This window comes from Nansenia antarctica, assembly GCF_963989245.1.
Source record: "Nansenia antarctica genome assembly, chromosome: 5".
Taxonomy (NCBI): Eukaryota; Metazoa; Chordata; class Actinopteri; order Argentiniformes; family Microstomatidae; genus Nansenia; species Nansenia antarctica.
This window is the reverse complement of record NC_137690.1, coordinates 69284433-69308619: the sequence shown is the minus strand read 5'-3', so window position 1 is coordinate 69308619 and position 24187 is coordinate 69284433. Positions and strand designations below refer to the sequence as shown.

The window sequence follows — 24187 nt, the reverse complement described above, 5'->3', positions numbered from 1 at the left end:
CGGAGACTGCATCGTCCACCTTTACTGCTTAGAGGTAATTCACCGGTGAGAATCTGTTACGAGTCATTTCTGGCGACATCTACATTTGATCTGACGAGTTTGTTGCTTATCGGTGGGTCGCACTATTGCGAGGTGAGTGTTAGCTTAGCTACCGAGCTAGCCTCATTTGAAGCTAACGTACATTTCTCAGCGAGCGGCAGCTCCATGGCTGCTAACGCGGTTAGCTTAGTGCTGCTAAAGCTGGTTAGCACCGCTAACCTTGTCACCGAGTGACCGATAGAAGCTAAGTCCAACTCCCACATTTCCCCCCATAGCGATTCATCGGGTCATTTTCCCAAAACATGAAAACGACAAACACGGACCTGTTTTGTTTTTGATCGCTTAACATTTAAGCTATGGAAAAAAACGAACAATGTCGTAAAAAGGTCGCTAGCTTAAAGTAGCTTCGTAATAACGTATTTTAGCATCGCAGCATCGACATGATTCACGTTGAGCAGCCTGGCAGCAGGACCGAAATGTAAATATATAATATCTATTAGCTAGCTCCTTTACAACCAGGCATGATTAATAACGAACGGTTGTAAAAACTGACTCCTCCTCGCAATATTCGCATGTTAATTGTGAAATTTCGAAAATAAAAGTCGATGTCTCGGTTGGTTGTGGGACTTGTTGTGTGGGTCAGAATCGCGACAGAAACGGCACTAACATCATGTTGATGCTAAGCTAACGGGGGTTAAGCTAACTGACTCTCTAGTAGCAGCGAGCTAACTTTAGCGAGATAACCCAATGTGTCTGTTTTCACGATCGTCCCTGGATAGTTGGCAAGACTGATAGATCTGAAGATCGCACAATCGCTCGTGTTGGCTTAGCTATAACAGTGTTGTGTGCTGGTTGGAAGCAGCGTTGACCTGATCCATGCTGGGGGGTGTTACATTAGCCACAAGTTCGGGCGCGCACGACTCGAGCCTGAGGATGTGATCAGGGCCTGGCCTGGTCTGGGGGAGGGGAAGGAAGGGGCAGGACTCCCGCAAGCGAGCTTCTTATGTAGCTTTAGCCAGCAAAACATACCCATCTTTGGGGTTAGCTGATTTGTTTTTCTTTCTACGCTTTCTACGCTAATTTTTCCAAGTCGTGGTTGTGTTTTTCGTGCCCCTATTTGGTTTTACTGTGCATCGATTGTGTCATGTGCATGGGGTAGTTGGGGTAGTTAGGCGTCCGGACCTGCTAAAGAAGCGCCTCTCTCCACTCCACCAGTTATTATAGACAAGCTGTCATCGTTGTCGTTGTATCCCGTTATTAAGGCCGATCGCTGATCGCTGCAACGATCGTCGTTGCGACGCCCCCGATAGAGGAGTCCCCAAGCTGGTCGGGACAGAGTTGTGTTTGCGGGGGTATTGCTGGGTGCTGCTGCTGGTTGTAAAGGAGGTAGCTAAGCTACTACTACCGTCCTCTGGTGAAACCCAAATGCAGTGACGTGGACGTCAGGGTTGCCCACTGCTGCTGCAGCGTGTAGTCCAGAGTCACTGGTTGTTGACCGATCTGAGGGCACTGCCGAGCGAGCACAGGGGTCTGAGGGCACTGCCGAGCGAGCACAGGGGTTTGGAACACATCTGTCGATGATGCTGATTCCATTCATTCGATATGGCATATAAAGGTGTTGCCTCGTCAACCTTGAAACGAACGGTGTGAGTGTGACAGACCTGAGTGAACGAGACTATGAGGCTGCACCGTGGTTACCGGTTACTCATGATAACACAATCCTAACACTGTGCTTGGCGTTTACGCCATTCACGTCATCACATTGCTCTTACTCTGTCATGTCTAAGGTTACACCGTAACTGCTCCTCCTGAGACATCTACTACCCCCAGCACTGTGTCTCCCGAGACACCCGCTTTTCCCCTTTACTGTCCCCCCCTGTACTGTTTCTCTGTTTCTCCAGTGTCTATGCAAAAAAACCAAAACTGTATTTTGTCTGCTAAATGCCCCCCAAAAAATAAAAAAAATAAATGTCTGACAGGTGTGTTTATCTGCTCTTGTGTTCTAGCCCGTTTGAGTATGAGTATACAATGAAGAGGCGTGCGGAGGAACAGGAAACAGTATTTGCCCCTCAGCAGCAGCAGCAGCGTCGCCTCCCAGGCTCCGCTGAGGGCTTCCAGCACCGCGCCCTCGCCCCCGCCCCGGCCGTGTACGAGGCTGTGACCGACAACATGCAGCCCTCCGCTGGCATCCAGTACTCCATCCCCCAAGGATACCAGGTATGGGTTCATGCCTTTATCCCTTCATGGGGTTGTACACCCTACGACCAAGAGCATTATCCTCCAATTGCATCTCAAAGTTATATGAGATTGGAAAAGTTTGGACTGGCATTAGGATCTCTGGGCTACCAGTGCTAGATTATTTGCAAATGAAGACTTTTAGCCTAATTTGACCAGAGGTTTGTAAATTGTTGCTAATTCAAGCAGATTGTATTTTTAAGTTATGAACTTTTGCCATGTTTTGCCTATTCTCATGTTGTTAAATTGTAATGACAGCATTCACAGTTTGTCACACTTCTGAATTCAGGTAGGTATGGAATTAAGCACGAGAACGCTAATATCTGACTGAACTTCCAGGTTCCCACGATGCCTCAGAGCTCCAGTGGTCATGGACATGCCAATAGTCCCGCTGCTCATGTTGGGCCCCACCCCCACAGCCCAGCAGTCCAATCACAAGGGCCTGCAGTGGTCCAGAGCCACGCCCACCCTCCCACACCAATGGCCTCAACTCAGGGCCAGCAGTTCCAGCGACTGAAGGTGCTTTTACATAACTGAACTGATTCACTGTACACCCCTTTGACTTGGTCTCAAATCCATACATGTATTAAACTAAAGTGAGCTAGACCTAAAGATCAGCCTAATGATAAGGTATGAGGGGAAGTTTGTCATCACTTAACAAAGTTGTAATATAACAGCTATAACTGTCACCTATTCAAAGGCATGGCACCTCAACGGAGCTTAATGTGAAGTTTGATGGTCTTGATGCCTTCTGTCTACGAAATGTATTTGACCTTCCCTGCTGTGTCCATAGGTTGAAGATGCGCTGTCCTATCTGGACCAGGTGAAGCTCCAGTTTGGGAACCAGCCCCAAGTTTATAACGACTTCCTTGACATCATGAAGGAGTTCAAGTCTCAGAGGTCAGTTTCAATGCAGGGTGGCCTTTCACTGTAGCTTCTCCGTAGACATTCTTGTGTTGACAACAATCGCCTAGACCATCATGACCTCTAAAGGGGACAGAGCGTTTGAGGTGACCGCCCCAAGACTCTGGAACGCCCTGACCTGAGAGCCGCTCCCTCAGAACTCATTTTTAAACGGCAATTAAAGACTCATCTGTTTAGGCAGGCCTTTAGTAACCCATAGCTACCGTATGTTCCTGTTTATGTTCTGTTTATGTTGTCCCTTTGGGGTGTTCCTCTGTGTTTTTTAATTTTTAATACCTTTTGACGATGTTTGATTGCACTTTTCTTTTCACCCATTTTATCCCGTATCTTTGATGTAAAGCACCCTGTGCATCCGTGCTGTGAAGGGCGCTATAGAAATAAAGTTTTACTTACTTAATTACTTACCTTGTTTTAAACATCTTTGGCCGAACGGTTCGAGAAACAGAGATGCCGTCTGAAAGTATGAACTCCCGTTCTCTTTCCTCACAGCATCGACACTCCTGGAGTGATCAGCCGGGTGTCCCAGCTCTTCAAGGGTCACCCCGACCTCATCATGGGCTTCAACACCTTCCTGCCGCCAGGCTACAAGATCGAGGTCCAGACCAACGACCTGGTCAACGTGACCACGCCAGGTCAGATCCATTACATCACCCCGCACGGCATCTCGGTCCAGAACATCCCTCCGACAGGCCCGCCCAGCCAGCCGGTGCCCCACCACCCGGCCGTGCAGCAGCCTGCTGCCCCTCCCGCCACCACGGCAGCCCCCCCTCTGCCTGCCCAGCCCACACCAGCCAAGACCAGCAAGGTCAGCACCACACACCACAAGTCTTTCTGTGTCCTGTTGATATTGTTGTACACTTGTTGTTTTGTTTCTTGTTCTTATTTTCACTTGTTTTCACTTGTCATTTTAACCTGCTATAACTTTTGCTCTTTTATTATGTTCTTATATATGTAAAGCACTTTGTGACTCCTGGTCTGGGATAGGTGCTATAGAAATACATTTTACCTACTTACTTACTTACTTACTCGCTTATAGCTTTAGGGTTATACATGTATGTATTACTTGTATCAAACAAGAAGTATGTGTGTTTTTTTCACCTGCATTTTTAAAAATACTTTGTCTTGAAGTTTAAAATATATGTAATAAGGACCGAAAAATGTTTATTCTGTTTTTTAAGTGACATTGGTTAATTTGCTTATACAAACAAGTCACAGCAAGTTTATTTGTGTAGCACATTTCATACAACAGGGGCAACTCAAAGTGCCTGAAGGCACAAACTCGCTAATTCATTGCTTGCTAATATTGTATCTACTCATATGGGTAAAGACGAAGACCTTTCTGCATTACTGACGTTGAAGCATGAAAGCTCACTGAGGTCTCTCCTTCCCCACAGCCGATGCAGTCTCCAGCCCTGACTCCGACCAGCCAACCCAACCCCTCTTCCATCCCCTCGTACGCGTCCCCCCGCTCCCCCTCGGCCCAGTCCCACACCCCCGTCAGCAGCACCCCCTCTAGTGGCCCGCCCCTGCAGAACAACCAGCCTGTGGAGTTTAACCACGCCATCAACTACGTCAACAAGATCAAAAACCGCTTCCAGGGCCAGCCCGACATCTACAAAGCCTTCCTTGAGATTCTGCACACCTACCAGGTGGGGAACATTGGTGCTGTGTCCGTCATTCGTGACCCTTTTCCTGAACTCTGCACTTACGCACTTCCTCATTTGGATTTAAAAGTATGAGTTGGCGTGAGCACGGGCACAAGGGAGTTTCCACCAACATCTCTTAGTCCAGTCAATTCCTTTCAAATCCATGTGGGGGAGTCCACGCATCACGAAAGGGGATGCAGCGTTTATGCCAGTCACAGAAAGCATTCAGTTCAGTCAACCGTTTAATGCTCCCTGAACAGGGCAGTTGTGCTTAACCATCAAGGCACCCTCCAGAATATTTAAACACACACAGGCTGCGTTCGTAAATTCGCTCTGGAATGTGATCAGCACTCGTGTCCAATCAAATTACTTGGTCCTTTTATGATGTTGAACCCAGTGTGAGCTCCGGCGCTCTCAGAGTGAATTTACGAACGCAGAACCCAGAGAATTGGAAGATGTCGTAAAGGAAAATCCAGGCAAATGTTTTTATAAGTCTCGCAAAACTAATAAATCAAAATCAGCCTGGATTTTACGTTGATGGAATACCCCCCAGGAATCAAGAATATTCAAGCATTCAAGAATGTTGCGTGTAGCATTAGTGTTTTGTGTAGCACAACAGAACCAGTTTTAGAAATGAAAACAAACTGCATCCCACCCCCTCATAATTTTTTTTGTTATAATTATGGTATAATCTATAACCGTTGTCTGTTTTGTTGGCTTTTTTAGAAGGAGCAGCGTAATGCTAAAGAGGCAGGGGGGAACTACACCCCGGCATTGACTGAACAGGAGGTCTATGCCCAGGTGGCACGACTCTTCAAGAACCAGGAAGACCTCCTCTCAGAGTTCGGACAGTTCCTCCCAGACGCTAACAGTTCAGTGGTAAGTGTTAATAATAATAATAATAATAATAATAATTCATTGTTTTTATATAGCGCTTTTCCGGGGCTCAAAGACACTGACAATATGGGAAAAAACAGAAAACACAGAAATAACAAGCAACAGATAACATGAGCACATAGAACACAGAGTTAACGAACGGGCAACAATTAACTCAGCAATGTCCAGGGTGGGAGGGGGGTGGCAGGGTTAGGGGAGATGGTTAGGGGTAGGGGAGGTTGTATGCATGGGAGAACAGGTAGGTTTTGAGGTGGGATTTGAAAGTGGAGAGTGAGGGTGAGTCTCTGAGTGGTTGAGGAAGAGAGAGGCGGGGTGCAGCTCGTGAGAAGTGTTGAAACTGTTAGCCGGAAGCAGTATTTATAAGGATACTTATTTTGCTCTTAACTCTGCTTGTTGGCATACTAGAGATGCATATCCCGAAAGCTTTGTAGCACTAAGACCATCTCTTGTCCATCACCAACAATGGATTTTAGACTATTTTTAATGCTTTAAAGATTTCCTGGAAACTGCCCATAGATAAGTTGTGCATCCCCTCAGAGACATTGTATTAGAATGCCCTATTATTATTATTATTATTATTATATCTTTTTTAAAGTTATTTTTCTGAGTGGGGTAGTCCCACTTATAGGTTTTCTTTATTGTGATAGAGATAGTAGAGATAAGACAGGAAGGCTGGGTGAGGGAGAGAGAAGGATGACATGCAGGATATGCCCGCGGCCGGAATCGAACCGGGAACCCTGCGGTTACGAGGTCAACACTTAGTCCACTACGCCAACTAAGCGCCCCAGAATGCCCTATTATTTTATATGCCAAACTGTTTGTGTCGTTACCTCCCCAGCTACTGAGCAAGACCACGGCGGACAGGGCGGAGTCTGTGCGCAACGACCACGGCGGCACGGTGAAGAGGCCTCTGCTGAACAACAAGCAGAGGCTCAACCAGAACGGCTGTCCAATCAGAAGGCACTCTGGAGTGGGCACCACGCCGCCCATGAAGGTAACAGCTTCTAGTTGACAGCCAGCTCACCCTCCCTCCCTCCCTCTGCAGGATTCCCAACAAGCAGTTAAGAGTATGACGAGAGTGTACGAGAGTTACAGCACTTAAAGTTGAATAATATCTAAAAACAAGGGGACAGAAGCTTGAACCTCATTGGTGGGCTGAAGAGGTACCTACCCAGCTGGGTCCGCCTGTAGGATTCATAGTACTTGTGTAGCAAGTGGTAACCTCACTCTTCAAGTTATTATTATTTTTAAAAATAAATCAATTTCAAGCCCAACCAGTCTAAAAGCTGCCGAATCCACCCGTCCAGAGTGACCAAAAGTAGCCCAGTCTGGCAACACTGGTGGAGCGACATCGGTTCCTCAATAAACAAGCCACAAGTAACGTTAATGTTAAAACCTTGTCCACGATTCTCGTTCATTCAGGTGGGTTAAACAAACTGTATAAATGCCATTTACATACTACTGTTGGTTGAAATGTAACATATTAATGAACAAGTTCATGTCATGTTCTGTCAATACAAACATGTTCTAATGTTATTTTAGTGAGTTCGCTAGTTAGCGAACATTAAAGATTACAAGAGCTTGTTTACGTATGTCAATTCTCAATAATTTCAGTAATAATTGTACCAAATTGGGGCCAGTAACACTGACTTGTGTGTGAGTAAGTTATATGTGTGTGCAAGCATGTTTTTGATATTATCAATTGTCTCACTTTTACTAGGTGAGCTGGTAAAACAAATATGCCAGGGAAAAAAAGGAAAATGGATATAAAGACCTCTTGGTCAAAGGGCAGCAGAGACAAGTACAGGGACACAGGTGAGGTCTAAACAGATGACAGGGACAGGGACACAGGTGAGGACTAAATCTAGCGTTTTAACAGTGCAGTTCGTTTAGAGTTGAGAATAGCTAAATCGGTTATGTTTTGTTTCTAAGGAGATTGAACCAGTCTGCCTGCTAGGAAAGATGTAGGCTACTACCTGCATACTGTAGTTGTCTCCTTTATTCATTACCTTAATGTCACATAAGTAAATTGTATAGAAACAACTCACCAAAATTGACTATTGCACAACTGATTTGAAGAAAAAAAAACACAGAGAGGGGGAACCCCCCTTCAACCCCCCCACTCAGACCTTGCCATACCTTGGCTTTTGCTGAAATGACAACACTGGTCTCATAGCCTATTGGAAATGTATTGCGTGTGTGAATGAGCGCTTTTCTGAGCCCGCATGTATGATGTGGCTCTTTCTGGTACCCCAACAATGTTTTGTGGCTCTTAGTCTCCGACTGGTTGGCCACCCCTGGTGTAGATTATGACAGGAAGGATGGGTGAGAGAGAGAGAGAGAAAGGATGACAAGCAGGACATGTCCGGACATGAATCCTGCAGTTACATGGTCGACGCTTAACCCGCTACGCCACCTAGGCTTCCCGTAACCTCACTCTTCAACCCGTGCCGTTGAGTTGCTAGCTTTTTGGTGAGGTAGCAGGTAAAGGTTGGATGTTTCCATGGCGATGTTTGTGCCAATATTGAGGATGGAGTGAGCAGTACTGTTTTGTGGCAGCATAGCACATGGTTGCAGTGGTGCTTGGACTCTGTGTTTGCAGTTGGGTTTAGAAGGGTGAGTGTAACAGAGTTGAGATGGTAAACTCACTGCTCAAAATGTAAATACCCCCCTAACCCATGCAATGGAATGGATAAATGTTTTCGTTGGTATGAGCTGATTGACATCCATTGTCTTGGAGGGCGGCCGGTCACGTGTGTAGGCGTTAGAGGACGCAAGATTGGGACTTGTGAGCAAGGAAGCAAAAGTGTTTTCATTGCAACCTGATGCGTTTTACATGTGTATCATGGACACATTTGTCACTACCTGCTGGAGGACATGCTATACACTTGTAATTATAAGAAGCTCAGAAGCTCATCTGTCCAATATAAGTCATGAAGTCATCCTGATTCACTCTCTACTCTCTTTTGCACATTGCACAGGGTATCCGCGGTGTCTTGAAAAGTATTACAAGTTGATGAATCAATTTTGGGAAAATCAAGATAATAAAAAGTCTTATCACGATTTTATGAGGTCTTGAATTTTGTAGGTATTTTTCTGAATTAGACTGTCCAAAGAGTTTGAGTCCTAAAAACCTTTAGTAAAAGTTTGTGAATTTATTAGTTTTTATAAAAAAACTAAGATGAACCGGAGATTCTGTTGTATGATAGTGGTCTAGTCTATTGCAAACTAAAACGGTTAAGTTAAAGGTGTCACTGATGTGAACGGTTACAACTCGAAGTGGCCTGGAAAAATATTGACAAGGTCTTTAAAAAGTCTTAGAAAGGTATTGAAATTAACCTCAAGATTCCTGTATATACCCTGTGATTCACTCTCCTCTCTTTTGCCATTGCAGAAGAAACCCAAGATGATGGGGAAGGATCACGCCATGGCAGAAGCCAGCAAACACGGCATTGGCACTGAATCTCTGTTCTTTGAAAAGGTCAGTAGTATTTTAGACCATAAATCTCTGCTGGGATTAAAAGCAGAACTCCCCAAATGTTGTAAGGTGAATATTATACAGATATGACGTGAATGAACGACACTTTGAAATTATTTTGCCAATATTAATCTTTTCAAGCTGCCCGTATTGTATTATTCTGATTCGAATTAATTAATTGGCCGTGTGATAATGCTGCAGTATCCCTCCTAACATTCTGTGAAGCTATTCAGTTCCCTTAGTCTTTGTTGAAGAACTTCTTCTTTGTCACAGGTGAGGAAAGCCTTGCGGAGCTCAGAGGCCTATGACAACTTCCTGCGATGCCTGCTCATCTTCAATCAGGAAGTAATCTCTCGGGCTGAGCTTGTGCAGCTAGTGTTGCCATTTCTGGGGTAAGCTTACAGGCGCTGTCGCTCAAGTGTAACAGCTGTTCATCTCAACATGACAGTTTTTCATTGTGTTATTCAGTTGTGTTCATCGGCAGCCTTGGGATAGGCTTGTTATATTTGGCCTATATCTAAGAATATTATATATTATATATTATATATAATATGATAATATATAATAATAATAATAACGTAATAACTTTTGATTTGATTTGATATTAGCGCTTTTCCTGCAAACGTTGCATATATATACTGTATATATACATATATATATATTAGCATATTCCTATGCTATATCCTATATTCCTATATATATACAGAACAGGCCAAAAGTTTGGACACACCTTCTCATTCAATGTGTTTCCTTTATTTTCATGACTATTTACATTGTAGATTCTCACTGAAGGCATCAAAACTATGAATGAACACATGTGGAATGATGTACTTAACAAAAAAGTGTGAAATAACTCTAAATATGTCTTAGATTTTAGATTCCTCAAAGTAGCCACCCTTTGCTTTTTTGTTGTTAATAAAATAAAAAATGGTTGTTGTTAATAAAATATATAATAATAATATTATATATATATACAATAACATATTATTATTAACACATATTATATTTAATATTATTATTATATATTTTATTAACAACAAAAAAGCAAAGGGTGGCTACTTTGAGGAATCTAAAATATAAGACATATTTAGAGTTATTTCACACTTTATTGTTAAATACATAATTCCTATGTGTTCATATTCATAGTTTTGATGCCTTCAGTGAGAATCTACAATGTACCAAATTGTCATGAAAATAAAGGAAACACATTGAATGAGAAGGTGTGTCCAAACTTTTGGCCTGTACTGTATATATATGTGTGTATGTAGGAGTGGTGGTGGCCTTGTGGATAGTGATTGTGAATAGTGATAGTGAGTTGGACTAATGATCAAAAGGTCACAATGAGTTCAAATCCCACCTGGGAACACCACCACTAGTGTGCTCTTGAGTAAGGCACTTAGCCCTCAGTTACTCCAGGGAGACTGTGTCCCTGTAATCTCTAATTGTCGCTTTTAATAATAATAATAATAATAATAATAATAATAATAACAACTTTTGTTTGTATAGCGCTTTTCCTGCAAACGTTGCAGCTCAAAGTGCTCCAATCATTATATAATCATAATTGAATTATTTAGTCATTTAAAGGCAATATTAAAAAGATGGGTTTTTAGTCTTGACTTGAACATATTTACTGAGGTTGCATCCCTAATGTAAACTGGCAGTGCATTCCACAATCTGGGTGCATAAAATGAGAATGCATCCTCACCAAATCTCTTCTTTTGTACATGTGGTACACAGAGAAAACCAGCGTCAGAAGACCTGAGAGCTCTATTGGGCTGATATGCTAGCAAAAGGTCTTTTAGATATTCTGGTGCTGTGCCAGTGAGAGCTTTTATAAACAAGCAGAAGCGTTAAGCTCCCAGCTAACACCCATTGTGAAACCCCCATACAGAAAATTCCCGGAGCTGTTTACCTGGTTCAAGAACTTCCTGGGCTACCGGGAGTCCACCCACATCGAGAGCTTTCCCAAGGAGAGGGCCACGGAGGGCATCGCCATGGAGATCGACTATGCTTCCTGTAAGAGGCTGGGCTCCAGCTACAGGGCGCTGCCCAAGAGCTACCAGCAGCCCAAGTGTACAGGAAGGACCCCGCTGTGCAAAGAGGTGAGAGAGAGCAGCATTGAGCTGGGGAGGTCAGGACCAAAGAGGTGAGAGAGAGAGCAGCATTGAGCTGGGGGAGGGGGGTCAGGACCAAAGAGGTGAGAGAGAGCAGCATTGAGCTGGGGAGGTCAGGACCAAAGAGGTGAGAGAGAGAGCAGCATTGAGCTGGGGGAGGGGGGTCAGGACCAAAGAGGTGAGAGAGAGCAGCATTGAGCTGGGGAGGTCAGGACCAAAGAGGTGAGAGAGAGCAGCATTGAGCTGGGGGGGAGGGGGGTCAGGACCAAAGAGGTGAGGGCAGCAGCATTGAGCTCAGTCATTTAGGCCAGTGGTTCCCAACATGGGGGGGGGGGGGGGGGTCCATTGTGTTATTAGTTATGTATAAATGACATGTTCATCAAATACAACCCTGATTTGTAACAACGTTTTCTTATTTTCCTAGGTGCTTAATGACACGTGGGTGTCATTCCCTTCATGGTCAGAGGACTCCACCTTCGTCAGCTCCAAGAAAACCCAGTATGAAGAGCACATTTACCGATGCGAGGACGAGCGTTTCGAGGTGAGAAACTCTTTACCCTTGCATTATGACAGCCGACTGTAATGCACGAGTTACTGGGTGGGGGGGGGGGGGTTGGGTGCGTCTAGTGGATTTTATCCAGCGCCGCGGATTCTATCAACGATAGAGTAGGTGCAGCAAAATGGAGGTGGGGATTTTAGCTGCTTATTTGTATTCAAAAGGAGTTGAATGCACACTGCTCCCCTGGGAAATGATGGCATAGAAACCATATTCAGCTAACTACATGATTTCATTTTGTGCAGTGTGCACAAGTCGGATTGTAAACATAGGAGGGCGTTGGGGGGGGGGCTGAGCACAGGTCGACATTTAGCCGTTGAATGCAAGGTCCAACGTTGCTGAATTGTGGCATTTATTGCTTTACTTGTTGCATAACGTTGTGTTGATTGCTCTACTCCCCCCCCCCCCCTCCCCTCCGCAGCTGGACGTGGTGCTGGAGACTAACCTAGCCACCATCAAAGTCCTGGAGACAGTGCAGAGGCGTCTGTCCCGCATGTCTGCAGAGGAGCAGGTCAAGTTCCGGCTGGACAACACCATGGGCGGTGGCTCTGAGGTCATCCACCGCAAGGCTATCCAGAGGATATACGGAGACAAGGCCGCTGACATCATCGACGGGCTGAAAAGGAACCCAGCTGTGTCCGTTCCCATAGTGCTTAAGAGGTTCGATACAATGACTTAACAGATCTTCCCCTCTTCCGTCATAGGAGTATCTTACAAGTGTTAGGTTTAGGGAACTGTAGCTGTTGTATGTGTTATTCGATGAACAAGTTAATTTAACCGTCCCAAAAGCTTGTATGCATGGCTTCATAGTGAATATTCTGAAATAGCTTTGTGTGTGTGTTTCTTTTCTTCTTTTTTCGGTTCAGGTTGAAGATGAAAGAGGAGGAGTGGAGGGAAGCCCAGAGAGGCTTCAACAAGATCTGGAGAGAGCAGAACGAGAAGTATTACCTGAAGTCACTCGACCATCAAGGCATCAACTTCAAGCAGAACGACACCAAGGTGTTCCGCTCCAAGACCTTGCTCAACGAAATTGAGACGATATATGATGAGGTAAGAGAAGGCGAAACAGGAACGAGACACTTTGTCTCTCAGTGAATGTCCCTGTCAACAGCTTCAGGTCATGTCATGTCAGAGGCCCGAAGAAACCAAAAGTGATATCAGTGGGTAACTAACTAGTGCCATGATACTGATACTACATGATAAAAAGAAGCCAGATTCTAATGTGTAAATCTTAAAATATTAGTACATTTCTATTAACGGGCTGACGACGGGGATAGGGTGTCAGCACGCTATGGTCTGTTTGAGGCCTAAACTGAACCCACCCACTGACTGACTGACACCGCTTAATTAAACTAAAACCCTACGGCGTAGCGAAGATCTCAGGCGTCTTCTCACGTCTTCTCCGTTGTTCCCCCTTCAGCGTCAGGAGCAGGCGGCCGAGGACACCACGGCCTCCGCCCCTCCCAGCGGCCCCCACATCACCCTGCCCTACGAAGACAGCCAGATCCTGGAGGACGCCGCCGCGCTCATCATCCACCACGTCAAGCGGCAGGCGGGCATCCAGAAAGACGACAAGTACAAGATCAAACAGATCATCCACCACTTCGTCCCCGACATGCTGTTCGCGCGCCGCGGAGACCTGTCGGACGTGGAGGAAGAGGAGGAGGAGGAGGAGGAAGAGGAGGCGGCCGAGCAGGACGAAGACGGCTCGAAGAAGCACAACGGGTTGCCCGGCGGCGGTGGCAGCGGTGGCGGATCGGCCAAGTCCAAGCTCCTCTTCAGCAACACCGGGGCCCAGAAGCTGAGGGGCTTAGACGACGCCTACAACATGTACTACGTCAACAACAACTGGTACATCTTCCTGCGCCTGCACCAGATCCTGTGCTCGCGGCTGCTGCGCATCTACGGACAGGCGGAGCGGCAGATCGAGGAGGACTGCCGGGAGCGGGAGTGGGAGAGGGAGGTCCTGGGTGTCAAACGGGAGAAGAACGACAATCCTGCCATCCAGCTGAGACTGAAAGAGCCAAGTAAGTCGAGAAGTAACATTTAGCAGACACACAGGCTGCACCCTTTGATGTCGTAGGTTGAGATCATCACTTTTCATCAGGGTTCCCATGGGTCCTTGAAATCCTTTAAAGTTTGTGAATTTGAGAAGGTAAGGTCTTAAGGTCTTAAAAGTTTTTGAAAATAGACATGGGTCATTGAAAGTTCTTGAATTCCCCCCTCTCTCTCTCTCTCTCTCTCTCTCTCTCTCTCTCTCTCTCTCTCTCTCTCTCTCTCTCTCTCCAAAAAATAAAATATATTCCCAAAAGTTTTACTTAGTTCGTCAACTAGTTCTGTCTCAAACTATGCCGAGTTGGGTCCTTGAATTTGAGGCAATTGAGTCTTGAAAGTCCTTGAAAATCCTTGAAAGGTGCTTGTAAGGTGTTTGAAAGGTGCTTGAATTGTATGTTTCAGAAGGTGTGGGAACCCTGATACGTATGAAAGATCTTCTTTTCCTTCCTCCCCCTCTCACAGTGGACATTGAAGTGGAGGATTACTACTCTGCCTTCCTGGAGATGGTTCGGAACCTTCTGGACGGCAACATGGAGCCGGCTCAGTACGAGGACTCCCTTCGGGAGATGTTCACCATCCACGCCTTCATGGCCTTCACCATGGACAAGCTCATCCAGAGCATCGTCAGGCAGGTCAGTACAGGCCACGGAAACAGGAGAGTTTGGCCAATCAGAGGATCCAGTCAGTCAGAGTTATTTCTGAATCTGACGCTGAACTGGAACCCAAATTCTTCTCTCACATACTCAAATGTGGCGAATGTGGCGGCCAGTTTCGAGGTAAAACTCCATAACCAATACGCCTTTTGTCGCCTCCCCTGTGTCCAGCTCCAGCACATTGTGAGTGACGACGTTTGCGTGCGGGTGACGGACCTCTACCTGAGCGAGAGTGCCAACAAGGCCACCGGGGGCGCCCTGTCCACCCAGGCCTCCAGAGCCACGGCCGAGGGGACCTACCAGCGCAAGGCAGAGCAGCTCATGTCGGACGAGAACTGTTTCAAGGTAATGACGCCTGCCTCTTGAGATGCTTTCTCTGTCTGACTTCTCTCTCTCTGTCTCACTTCTCTCTCTCTCTCTCTCTCTCTCTCTCTCTCTCTGTGTTTTGCTTGCTTTCTTCTCGCCCACACCCCCCCCCCCCCCACCCCCTCCCCTCAGTATCCCACTGACTGTTCTCTCTAAGACTTACTCTCCCTGTCTTCTCTATGATTGTTACGACTGATGTTGTCGTCTCAACGTCATAAACAAAGTGCTGCCACAAAGCCATAAACATAAGAAGGCGGCCACTTCAGAGAGGACAGTCGCTGGGTACCAATACAAAAGGTTCTTTATTTTTACAAAAACGCTATTGGGCCACTACAAATACACATAACCCATAATACAATCCTGCCTAACATAATACTAACCTAAACAAACGCAGGGCGGTGGAAAAAGACTAAGGGGGTGTTCTCACTAGAACATTTTCTTCACTTGAAACAGAGAACTCTTGGATGCTCCGCTTGAAAAGGGTGGTTTCGCTTCGGTTAGAAACAACGCATCCATCACTTTGCTTCGCTTCGCTTTTGGTGAGAATGCTGCCCGACGCAGTCCATAGGAAAACAACAGCGCAGGCGTGTTGATATGGATAAGAGCGGGACGAACGGGCAATTTTCTCTTTTTCTGACCATCAACTACCACGTCTGTTGCTTCGATTGCATATGTTACTTCGTTTACATGAAGGGCTGTAAGAACGCAAATCAGAGAAATAATTTATGCAACAATGTTGCGAACTCATCCACTTGCTCTGGGTCTCGATTCGGACTTTCATGTGAGAACATGACCTAAGAGAAACTAAGATAGCATTAAATAAGGCTACCCCACTGCCAGGATCCCCCCCTCAGTATCACACTAACTGTTCTCTCTAAGACTTGTGTCTGGATGATGTTGTTGACTTGAGATGTTTGACTTCCTGTGGTACAGCTGATGTTCCTGAAGAGCCGGGGGAGTGTGTCTCTGGCGGTGGAGCTGCTGGACTCTGAGGAGGACAACTCTGATGAACCGGCAGAGGCAGAGGTGTGTGTGTGTGTGTGTGTGTGTGTGTTGTGTGTGTTGTGTGTGTTGTGTGCGTCACAGTTGCACATGATCACCAATGTTCTTTCACAACTTTATTCTAATGATACAGTATCAAACGTGTGTGCATGCGTGCACACTTGCAGTTTCTCCTTAACTTCAGTAGTTCCATACAATATATACCCGACACAATACACTCACACATCATCATTTGCAATATATTGTTTTCATTAGCACTGGTCCACAGACCACCACAGATTAGGGCTGCACGATTTGGGGAAAAAAAATCGAATTGCGATTATTTGGACAGATATCGCGATTGCGATTAATTTCCGTTTTTTTTTTTTTTAAATAGCAAAAAAAAAAAAAAGGAAGTTTTTGGAAAGTGTGGCCATATCTCCGGCTAGGAAGGTCGTATCAACGTGCAGTTTGTTTGTACGTCTTCAGGGGACTTAGAGGCTCCCTCCTCTAGCACCCCCACAGCCCGAGCTACGAGTGAAAGAACTAAACTTACATTGGGTTGCTTTAAAGTTGGGTTGCTTTAAAATCAAGCTTCAGATTAAAACATGTGATGGAGCATTACTAACTGACTCAGGTGGTTTGTTTCACACAACCATCTAGGAAAGCTTAATTGGAAGCTGTTTGGAAAAGGGCAGGTACTTTCAAAAAATACGATGCGATGTTGTTGGTGTGCGTTCATTGACGTTGACGTTCATTGACGTTCACGTTCATTGTTGACGTTCATTGTTGACGTTCATTGACGTTGACGTTCATTGACGTTGAATCCGACGCGCTGTATGACGTATCCCATACGTGTAGTGGTGGTCTAGTGAGTTGGACTTGTGATCGGAAGGTTGTGTGAGTTCAAATCCCGCCTGAAACCACACCACTACTAGTGTGCCCTTGAGTAAGGCACTTAGCCCTCAGTTACTCCAGGGGGAATGTCCCTGTAATTCGTAATTGTAAATCGCTTTGGATTAAAAGCGTCTGCTAAATAGCAAAAAAAAAAAAAAAGGCAAATCGCAGGCTTTGCGATTAGCTAATCGCATCATTTCAAATCGCGATTTCGATTTAAAATCGATTAATCGTGCAGCCCTACCACAGATCCCATCAACGTCGCTAAAGGAAAATCTAGGCTTAATAAGCCTAGATTTTCCTTTAGCAACGTTGATGCAATACCCCCCTGGTCTGTGGATACCCCGCAGGTCAAGGAGTTTATTATAAAAACATATTTTTTTTAAACCTTTATTTAACTAGATGACCTCATTGAGATAAGGAATCTCTTTTCCAAGAGGGACCTGGCAATGTGTAGGCTTTATCCTGATTCAGCTTAATCCTTTAAGTCAAGACTATGATCAGTTGAATAAAGTGTTTTAGTACTATAAACCATCTTAATGTATTACAACACACTCGGGCGGCTGTGTAACTGGTGTGTTTCTCCACTTGAACAGCGGTGGTCTGACTACGTGGGAAGGTACCTGCACTCTGACTCAGCGTCTCCAGAGCTCCGTGAACACCTGGCCCAGAAGCCTGTGTTTCTCCCCAGGTGAGGCCCCAGCTGTGCCGCCCCCCACACCCACCCCACTCCTCCTCCTCCTCCTCCTGTCTACACACAGCTAAAGCATCTGCCCTATGGCTCTAGCCAGCCAGCCATGGCACTGTTTCACTAGGCAAACCAGCTCTGACATGACAAAAAAAAGAAAAGGCTCATTTTGAGGATGAGCCCAAACAAAGCCGTCCCAGCAGGGAATAAAAAAAAAAAAAAGAAAGAAAGAAAAGGAGGGGAAACACAAAAGGTTCTGGGTCAGTTTTTTTTAGCACAACAAACCCAACTTTCAGGGGCTCTCCGTAGCCTCAAAACTTGAGGGGGATCCCAAGTCTGATCCGGTCAAGCACTTGTCTGGGAAAGAAAAAGAAAAAAAAGTTATGCCATAGCAATGTTGACTGTGGGGTCATATTTTTCAAACGTTTTTTCCAGAAAAAGTTAAAGCGCAAATATATAAGTTGTTATGTAGAAAATGTTCATAGTGCCTGTCATCCTGTTTGGAGAAAAATGTCATCGGCTGTCGACTCCCAAGAGCTGCTTGTTGTGTCTCTGTTTCCGGCCCCTCTGCCTTTTTCTCACTAAGATTGCACTTTATCCTGCCATCTTTTTAATACAGGGGACTATTTATTATAATGTTGCATTTTTTTTTTTTTTTTTAGATTATATTAGTAAGCTAGTATTTATTTGAACTTTCTTGCTCAACATCAGACATCAATTTATTGGGTTAGAATATTCAAATTGTATTTCATTCAATTATTTTATTGTGAGAAATAAGGCAACAGTAGTGATTTGATATAAGGCCGACAGCCGAATCATGAGTACTTTTCACATTGCTTAACCGTAGCCTGTGTGTGTACGGGAAAAGTATTTTTATACCATCACTCATACTAGTGTTCTGTACAACAATTATTTTCTCTGCTAGAGTATAGACTAGCCATTTGGTTTCGGCTGAGATTCTATGTGTACACATTGTGCAACGCTCTCAGTCTTTACATTCATTGCATTGTCACTGTGGCCATTTTTGTTTTGTGGCGTTGGGTATGAGATGCAAACAACGACAACAAGGCCATCTGGTTGGACTAGACTGAAACATAGCAGAGAAAAGGATTAACCTGAAATCATGGATTTTCTTTTGTTTTATCTATACCGTATCATCCTATGCCCTGTGTTCATGTGATTGTATTCATACGAAACGTTCTGTATGTGACTTATTTAATCACTGTTTAGATAAACTGTAAATGTTGTACGATTTGACAATTTGGGTGTTCAGTGTACTCGATATAATGTGTAAAACAATTTAAGGATACAGTGCACTCCCGTTGCAATCTTTTTGTTGTGGGTGAGGTTTTTATACGAGTTTACAAGACAAGTGCTGATAACTCCTGATAAAACCTGGTCAAGCACATATCTAGGCTATCTGCAACACTTGTACAGAAGAGAGGGGCTTGTGAATAAAATGATGGTCTGAATTGTTAAAATGCTCAAATGTTCGTGTATTTCTTTCCAGACTTCTCAGAGCATTGCATGGAAGGGTGGTCGGGTCCTCTTTTTTATGCCCGAGATGAGTGTTGCACATCAAGCCTGTCTGTCTTTGGTTTTCAGTGCTTGTTGCCGTTTTTGAGATGGCTTTCCATGATGTGTCATACATTTCAATGGGCTGCCAAAAGACCCGCTCCAAAAAAAAAAAATCCTCAATTTTTTGCTCTGTTTTCCTCCCCCCTTTTTAACCCATCGCATAAATTCGATACTTGTCTTGACCTGATATGATTTATCAGTGCCCTCACCCACATTTTGTCTGTGTTTCTCATATTAGAAATTATGAGAAGTTTGGCACAAAACAATTTTATAGACATGATGATTCTCTTCCTTTTCACCAACAACAACAACAACAACAACAAAAATACTTTCAACAGCAGTGGAAACCAGACATTTTTTTTTGCAGTTAAGTTTGAACTTCATTGCATGGTCATAAACGCTCTGTACATTGTAAGTGGAAGTATGTGCACATCAAAGTATTTTCCCACCCATATCCTGGCTTGTCAACAACCCCTTTGGCGGCAATGTTAAAAGTGTGTCGTTTCTCCCATTTTATTATTGGAATTTGGCTACTTCACTGTTATGTCGCTAAAGTGGAGCCCTGAATGCAAAATATGCTTCACGGTTTCCGTCCTCGCTCACCTGTACCCTGTGTGGTAAGTACACATTTAAAACTTTCATTCAAGCGGGGTGAATAGTAATTGCATTTTTTAATGCTTGCAAAGAAAAAAAAATCTGGATTCAATTTGGTTGACCCAAAATATTGTTTGCCAAGGATATAAAAGACTTTAACAAGAGAATCATTATATGAATGTCATATAAAACGGAAGTGCACTGTACAGAATTGCTTCTGCTACTGCAATAGAGCCTCCCCTCCCCTAATGATTTTGTTTCCCTGTTAAACTCTTGTTAATGGGTGAGTCGCTACGCATGGGTATCAAGACACTGGTTTAGAGGGACGGTCCACTCAGATTTCAAATATTCTTCGGTGCATTGAAAGTAATTGTCAGTGTGTTACAGCTTTGTGGCGGAAAGAACGGATCACTTTGGCCCGAATGAGCAAGACTGTTGACTTCTTCTAAATATCATTTAGTGTTGTTCCGCTGTTTGTGCTACATTGACCATGGAGTCATTTAGGCTAAAGCTTGTCATTAGATTCTCCGGCTCTGTCCCAAAGCTCATACTGTTTACTAAAAGTATCTACTACATACTATTTAGAGCCTGGCGTTCAGTAACATGTACAGTAAGCAACACATTTAAACATGCTGCACCTCAGTCATACTCAGAAACGGTCACCTGTAGCTCAACCAAGTTATTCATGGTAACTGATTCAATTGCTACTGCACGTCTCCCTTACTGCTCTATTCATTTGTGGGACTAAAATCGGAAAGGACTTCCTATTATTATTATGATTATTATTATTATTACTTCCTGAATAGAGTAAGACAAATCTAGTATGGCATCCTGACATTTTATCCATACTGTGCTCAATTTCTGTAATTTTTGGGAACCTTTTAATCTTGAAAATGCATACTAAATCAGTATGAGCATTCGGACACTGCCTCAACCAATGTGACAACTGGAAATAGTGAACATTGAAATCTCAATCTACTCACAAACTACTAGCAAAAACAACACACACCGTTTGAACAATTTTGAAATGTGTGTGAACTATCCCTTTCAATGTCGACTGAATTCTCTTATTTGTGGGCACAGAGGCAAGGAATGTATATCACCTCTACTTCTAATGTCAAACGTTGTCCTCATCCCAATCAGGAACCTCCGACGGATAAGGAAGTGCCAGAGAGGGTGGGAGGAGCTACAGCAAGCGGCGAAGGCGGCGAAAGCGGCCAAGGCAATGTCCCAGAAGCCCCAGGAGGACGACGCTGAGGACCTGAAGAAGAGAGAGTGCATGTTCAAGCTCAACTCTTACAAGATGGTGTACGTCTTCAAGTCTGAGGACTACATGTATAGGCGCACCGCCCTGACACGGGCCCACCAGGTAGGCTCCACCACGTGCAATTGAAATGCTGCTCCTATTCCTCCACCTTTTCTCCTGAAGTGTGTAGTTGTGTACTCTCCCTCATGGGTATGGACAAGGGGGGGAAAAAAGGTGTTCTAGTTCTCTGTTCGAACACCAAATGGGGGATAACGTTTTTTTTTTGTTTATTTACTTTATTTTGAAGTCAATTGTATAACTTGTTTTTGACATTTGTATATTCTTATACCTGACATTTATGCTTCTATTCTCCAATAATAATTAAAAAATCGGAAAACAAAAAGGGTATGGACAAGGAATGGACAGTTGTTAGTAGGGGTGTAACGGATCACGGATAATCCGTGATCCGTTCGGATCGCCCTCCACGGTTCGGAACGCATGTGTACCGCGGATCAATAGCAAAATTTTTTTTTTTTTTTTTTTTCTTTCCTAACACCAGGGGAGCCACCCCTCCTAAATTTCGTTGTTTGGTACCTGTACTGTAGCAATGACAATAAAGACCATTCATTCATTCAAATGTAACCGGTAGAAAAACAATCATGTGCGCTTTATTCTCACTCTCTGCATGTGTACTGAGTTGACAACAACATTCATTCACTCATCTCTGTCCCAATTATATCACGTCATATCACCCGCTAAGCAGCCTGGGTGATTGTGTAAACACACACAAAAAGTACTACGCAGCAGTGATGTTATATATATGTTGTTATATATATATGTTGTTATATATAGATGTTATATATATATATGTGATATATATATCAGTTTTGACATCTTGAATGTTGTTTTTTTGTTTCACACATTAAAAGTGGTGTTTTTACAGAATTCAAGGAAAAAATATATGTTTTGTGTTCCGAAAAATGATCCGATCCGTGACTCAAAATCCGTGACACGATCCGATCCGTGAGTTAGGTGATCCGTTACACCCCTAGTTGTTAGAGATATGGTTCCATGCTTACACCAATCCTATGCTTTTAACTCTGTGCTGGGAGTACTTAATCACACAAGCTTCAGAGAAAGGGTCGGTAGATGGGAAGCAGCATCAGTCGATGTATTCTCAAGTGATATGTCAAGTTTACCTGTTTAATTTTTTGGGGATGTTTTTGTGCAACAACAACAACAAAAAAGAAGCTTATCTTATGTCTGCCTTCTGTCTCCCTGTCTAGTCCCACCAGAGAGTGCACACCCGCCTGCACAGGCGCTTTCAAGGGCTGGTGGACACCTGGGCAGATGAGCATGTGACCAGCGACATGCAGGCCACCAACCGCAAGTGGCTGATGGGCGAGCGGCGCGAGGGGCTGTTGCCTTGCTCTACAACCTGCAACCCCGAGGTCCTCCACTACCTGAACATCAACAAGTACCGCGTCAAGTACGGGGGCGGCGCTTCACTCGGGCCGCCCTAGTCCCGCCGCCGTCAGTCCAAGGAACAGAGGATAGCAGCCCGATGCTCACCCTCATCAGCAGCGATCAATGTGGCAGCCATTTGCTAAACAGCCAGAGACTTAAACAGAGAACTTTATATTTGTTTTTATAAGGACTTTTAAGATGGGGGGTCTACTTTTGCAGGACTTTATGCCAAATTCCAGGGGTGGCCAGCTATCCATCATCTGCTCTAGAAACCACATCAGTCTTGAGAGTGGGAGGGTGACTGTAGACAGCAGATACATGAACTATAATGAAAATGTATCTGCATCAGGTCATGAGGTTGTTTTTTGGCCTTGAACTGTAAAATTGTATAGCCTGTGAATGTTGACTTTAACTTTTTCTTCAAGTGGTGTGGGTGTGTGTACTATCGCTATGTATGCACAAACGTCTCTGGCAACCACAGTGCAGATATTTGGTAAAGACCCATGCCAGTATACCAGCCAGTCAAGTACAGTAAGATCTGACTGCCTATACACTGCTGATGTTCTGTAAATAGCTTGTTTATAGCTTTGTCCTTTTTTCTTTTTTTTATCACAGATATGTGCATTGATGTGTAGTGTACCCCTAACAAACTTAGTATGAACCTTAGTCAAAGGTTACTGATGAGAAGTACAGTATATTGAAAATGCAAACGTTTTAATTACGGTTTTTACCAAAATGAATTTATTAGAGCCTTTTTCCTTTTTGTGTTCTGTGTTTTTGTCATACAAGCCTTCAGTAGCAAAGTAGAAACCTTTTCTTCTTCTTGGCCGTTTTCTACAATATGTTTCCAGACAGTAATCGTTGTACAACAGCTGGTCTTTTTCACTCTCGTCGTCATTGGCATCAGCTCCCATTCAGAATTTCTGAACAGTGAATGTAGCCTAGGAAGAATTTATGCTTTCTGTGTACATGACATGAGTATAATGTAATGTACGCCGTTTAGACCCGCTGTATCCAATTCTAACCTGTCAGTAGGAATCAATGTTTCTGCATCAGTCCAACAGAGGAATATGAAGTATTCTTATTATGGTGGAAGATGACGGAGGCCGTTTGTAGCTGACTAATGTTTTTCAGGTTGAGAGCCACTCACAGAACAAACCTTTATTCCAGGTGCCGGTGTAGCCCAAACAATTGTTATTAAAATTGTACTGCTACTGCCCAGGCATGTCCATGTCCACAGTAGGATGAGCGTAGACACCCACATAATGAGTACATGTGAATGTTGGTAACCATGTGACCTCGACACAGTTTTATCAAGAAGAGAAAACACCAAGCAATAAGGACACACTGCAGTATGACAAGCTATTGTTTTGTATTTTTACAGATTCCACCCCCCAAAAAATGAATGTTTTATTTCCCATTTCCCCAAACATTGTTCCCCCAATTACTGTGCTAATCTATCTGAGTTTCCTGTATTGAGGGTTTATAGTGATAATTAGATTTTCCCCACAGCAATCCGTCAATGTTTGAATTTGAAATGTATTCAAATGCCTTGGCTGAGGGTCAATGCAGTTACACTTTTGTGGTTAAAAAAAATGTGATTTTGTTTAGATGTACTGCAACACATGCAGTACATCTCATGTCCAACTCTTTCCCATGAAGTCTTTCATTTTTGTCCAGAAACGCTTGTCAATTCACATGAGAAATTGGGCATTATTTGAAAAGATTGTGGTGTGGAAAAATAAATGTTTTTGCTAACAGGCATCAACCATC

General features: G+C 44.1%; 1 protein-coding gene across 1 annotated transcript; it reads left to right on the top strand.

Moving 5' to 3' along the window:
- Positions 1–22574, top strand: LOC308157211 (paired amphipathic helix protein Sin3a-like). The gene is made up of 21 exons (XM_080530721.1): positions 1–34; positions 2046–2256; positions 2614–2793; positions 3068–3174; positions 3688–4003; positions 4593–4847; positions 5571–5723; positions 6580–6735; positions 9136–9222; positions 9493–9611; positions 11111–11321; positions 11758–11874; positions 12311–12549; positions 12756–12939; positions 13310–13916; positions 14407–14576; positions 14769–14942; positions 15897–15989; positions 17438–17532; positions 20845–21070; positions 22234–22574. The coding sequence occupies exons 2-21, from the start codon at positions 2068–2070 to the stop codon at positions 22468–22470; spliced, it is 3915 nt and encodes a 1304-aa protein (XP_080386847.1). The 5' UTR covers positions 1–34; positions 2046–2067; the 3' UTR covers positions 22471–22574.
- The last annotated feature ends 1613 nt before the right edge of the window (positions 22575–24187 follow it).

Coding starts and splice junctions, on each gene's coding strand:
- LOC308157211 (XM_080530721.1), top strand. CDS start 2,068: ATGAAGAGGCGTGCGGAGGAACAGGAAACAGTATTTGCCCCTCAGCAG. Junction 12,550..12,755: donor GTTCCCATAGTGCTTAAGAG/GTTCGATACAAT, acceptor TTTTCGGTTCAG/GTTGAAGATGAAAGAGGAGG. Junction 14,577..14,768: donor TCCAGAGCATCGTCAGGCAG/GTCAGTACAGGC, acceptor CCCTGTGTCCAG/CTCCAGCACATTGTGAGTGA.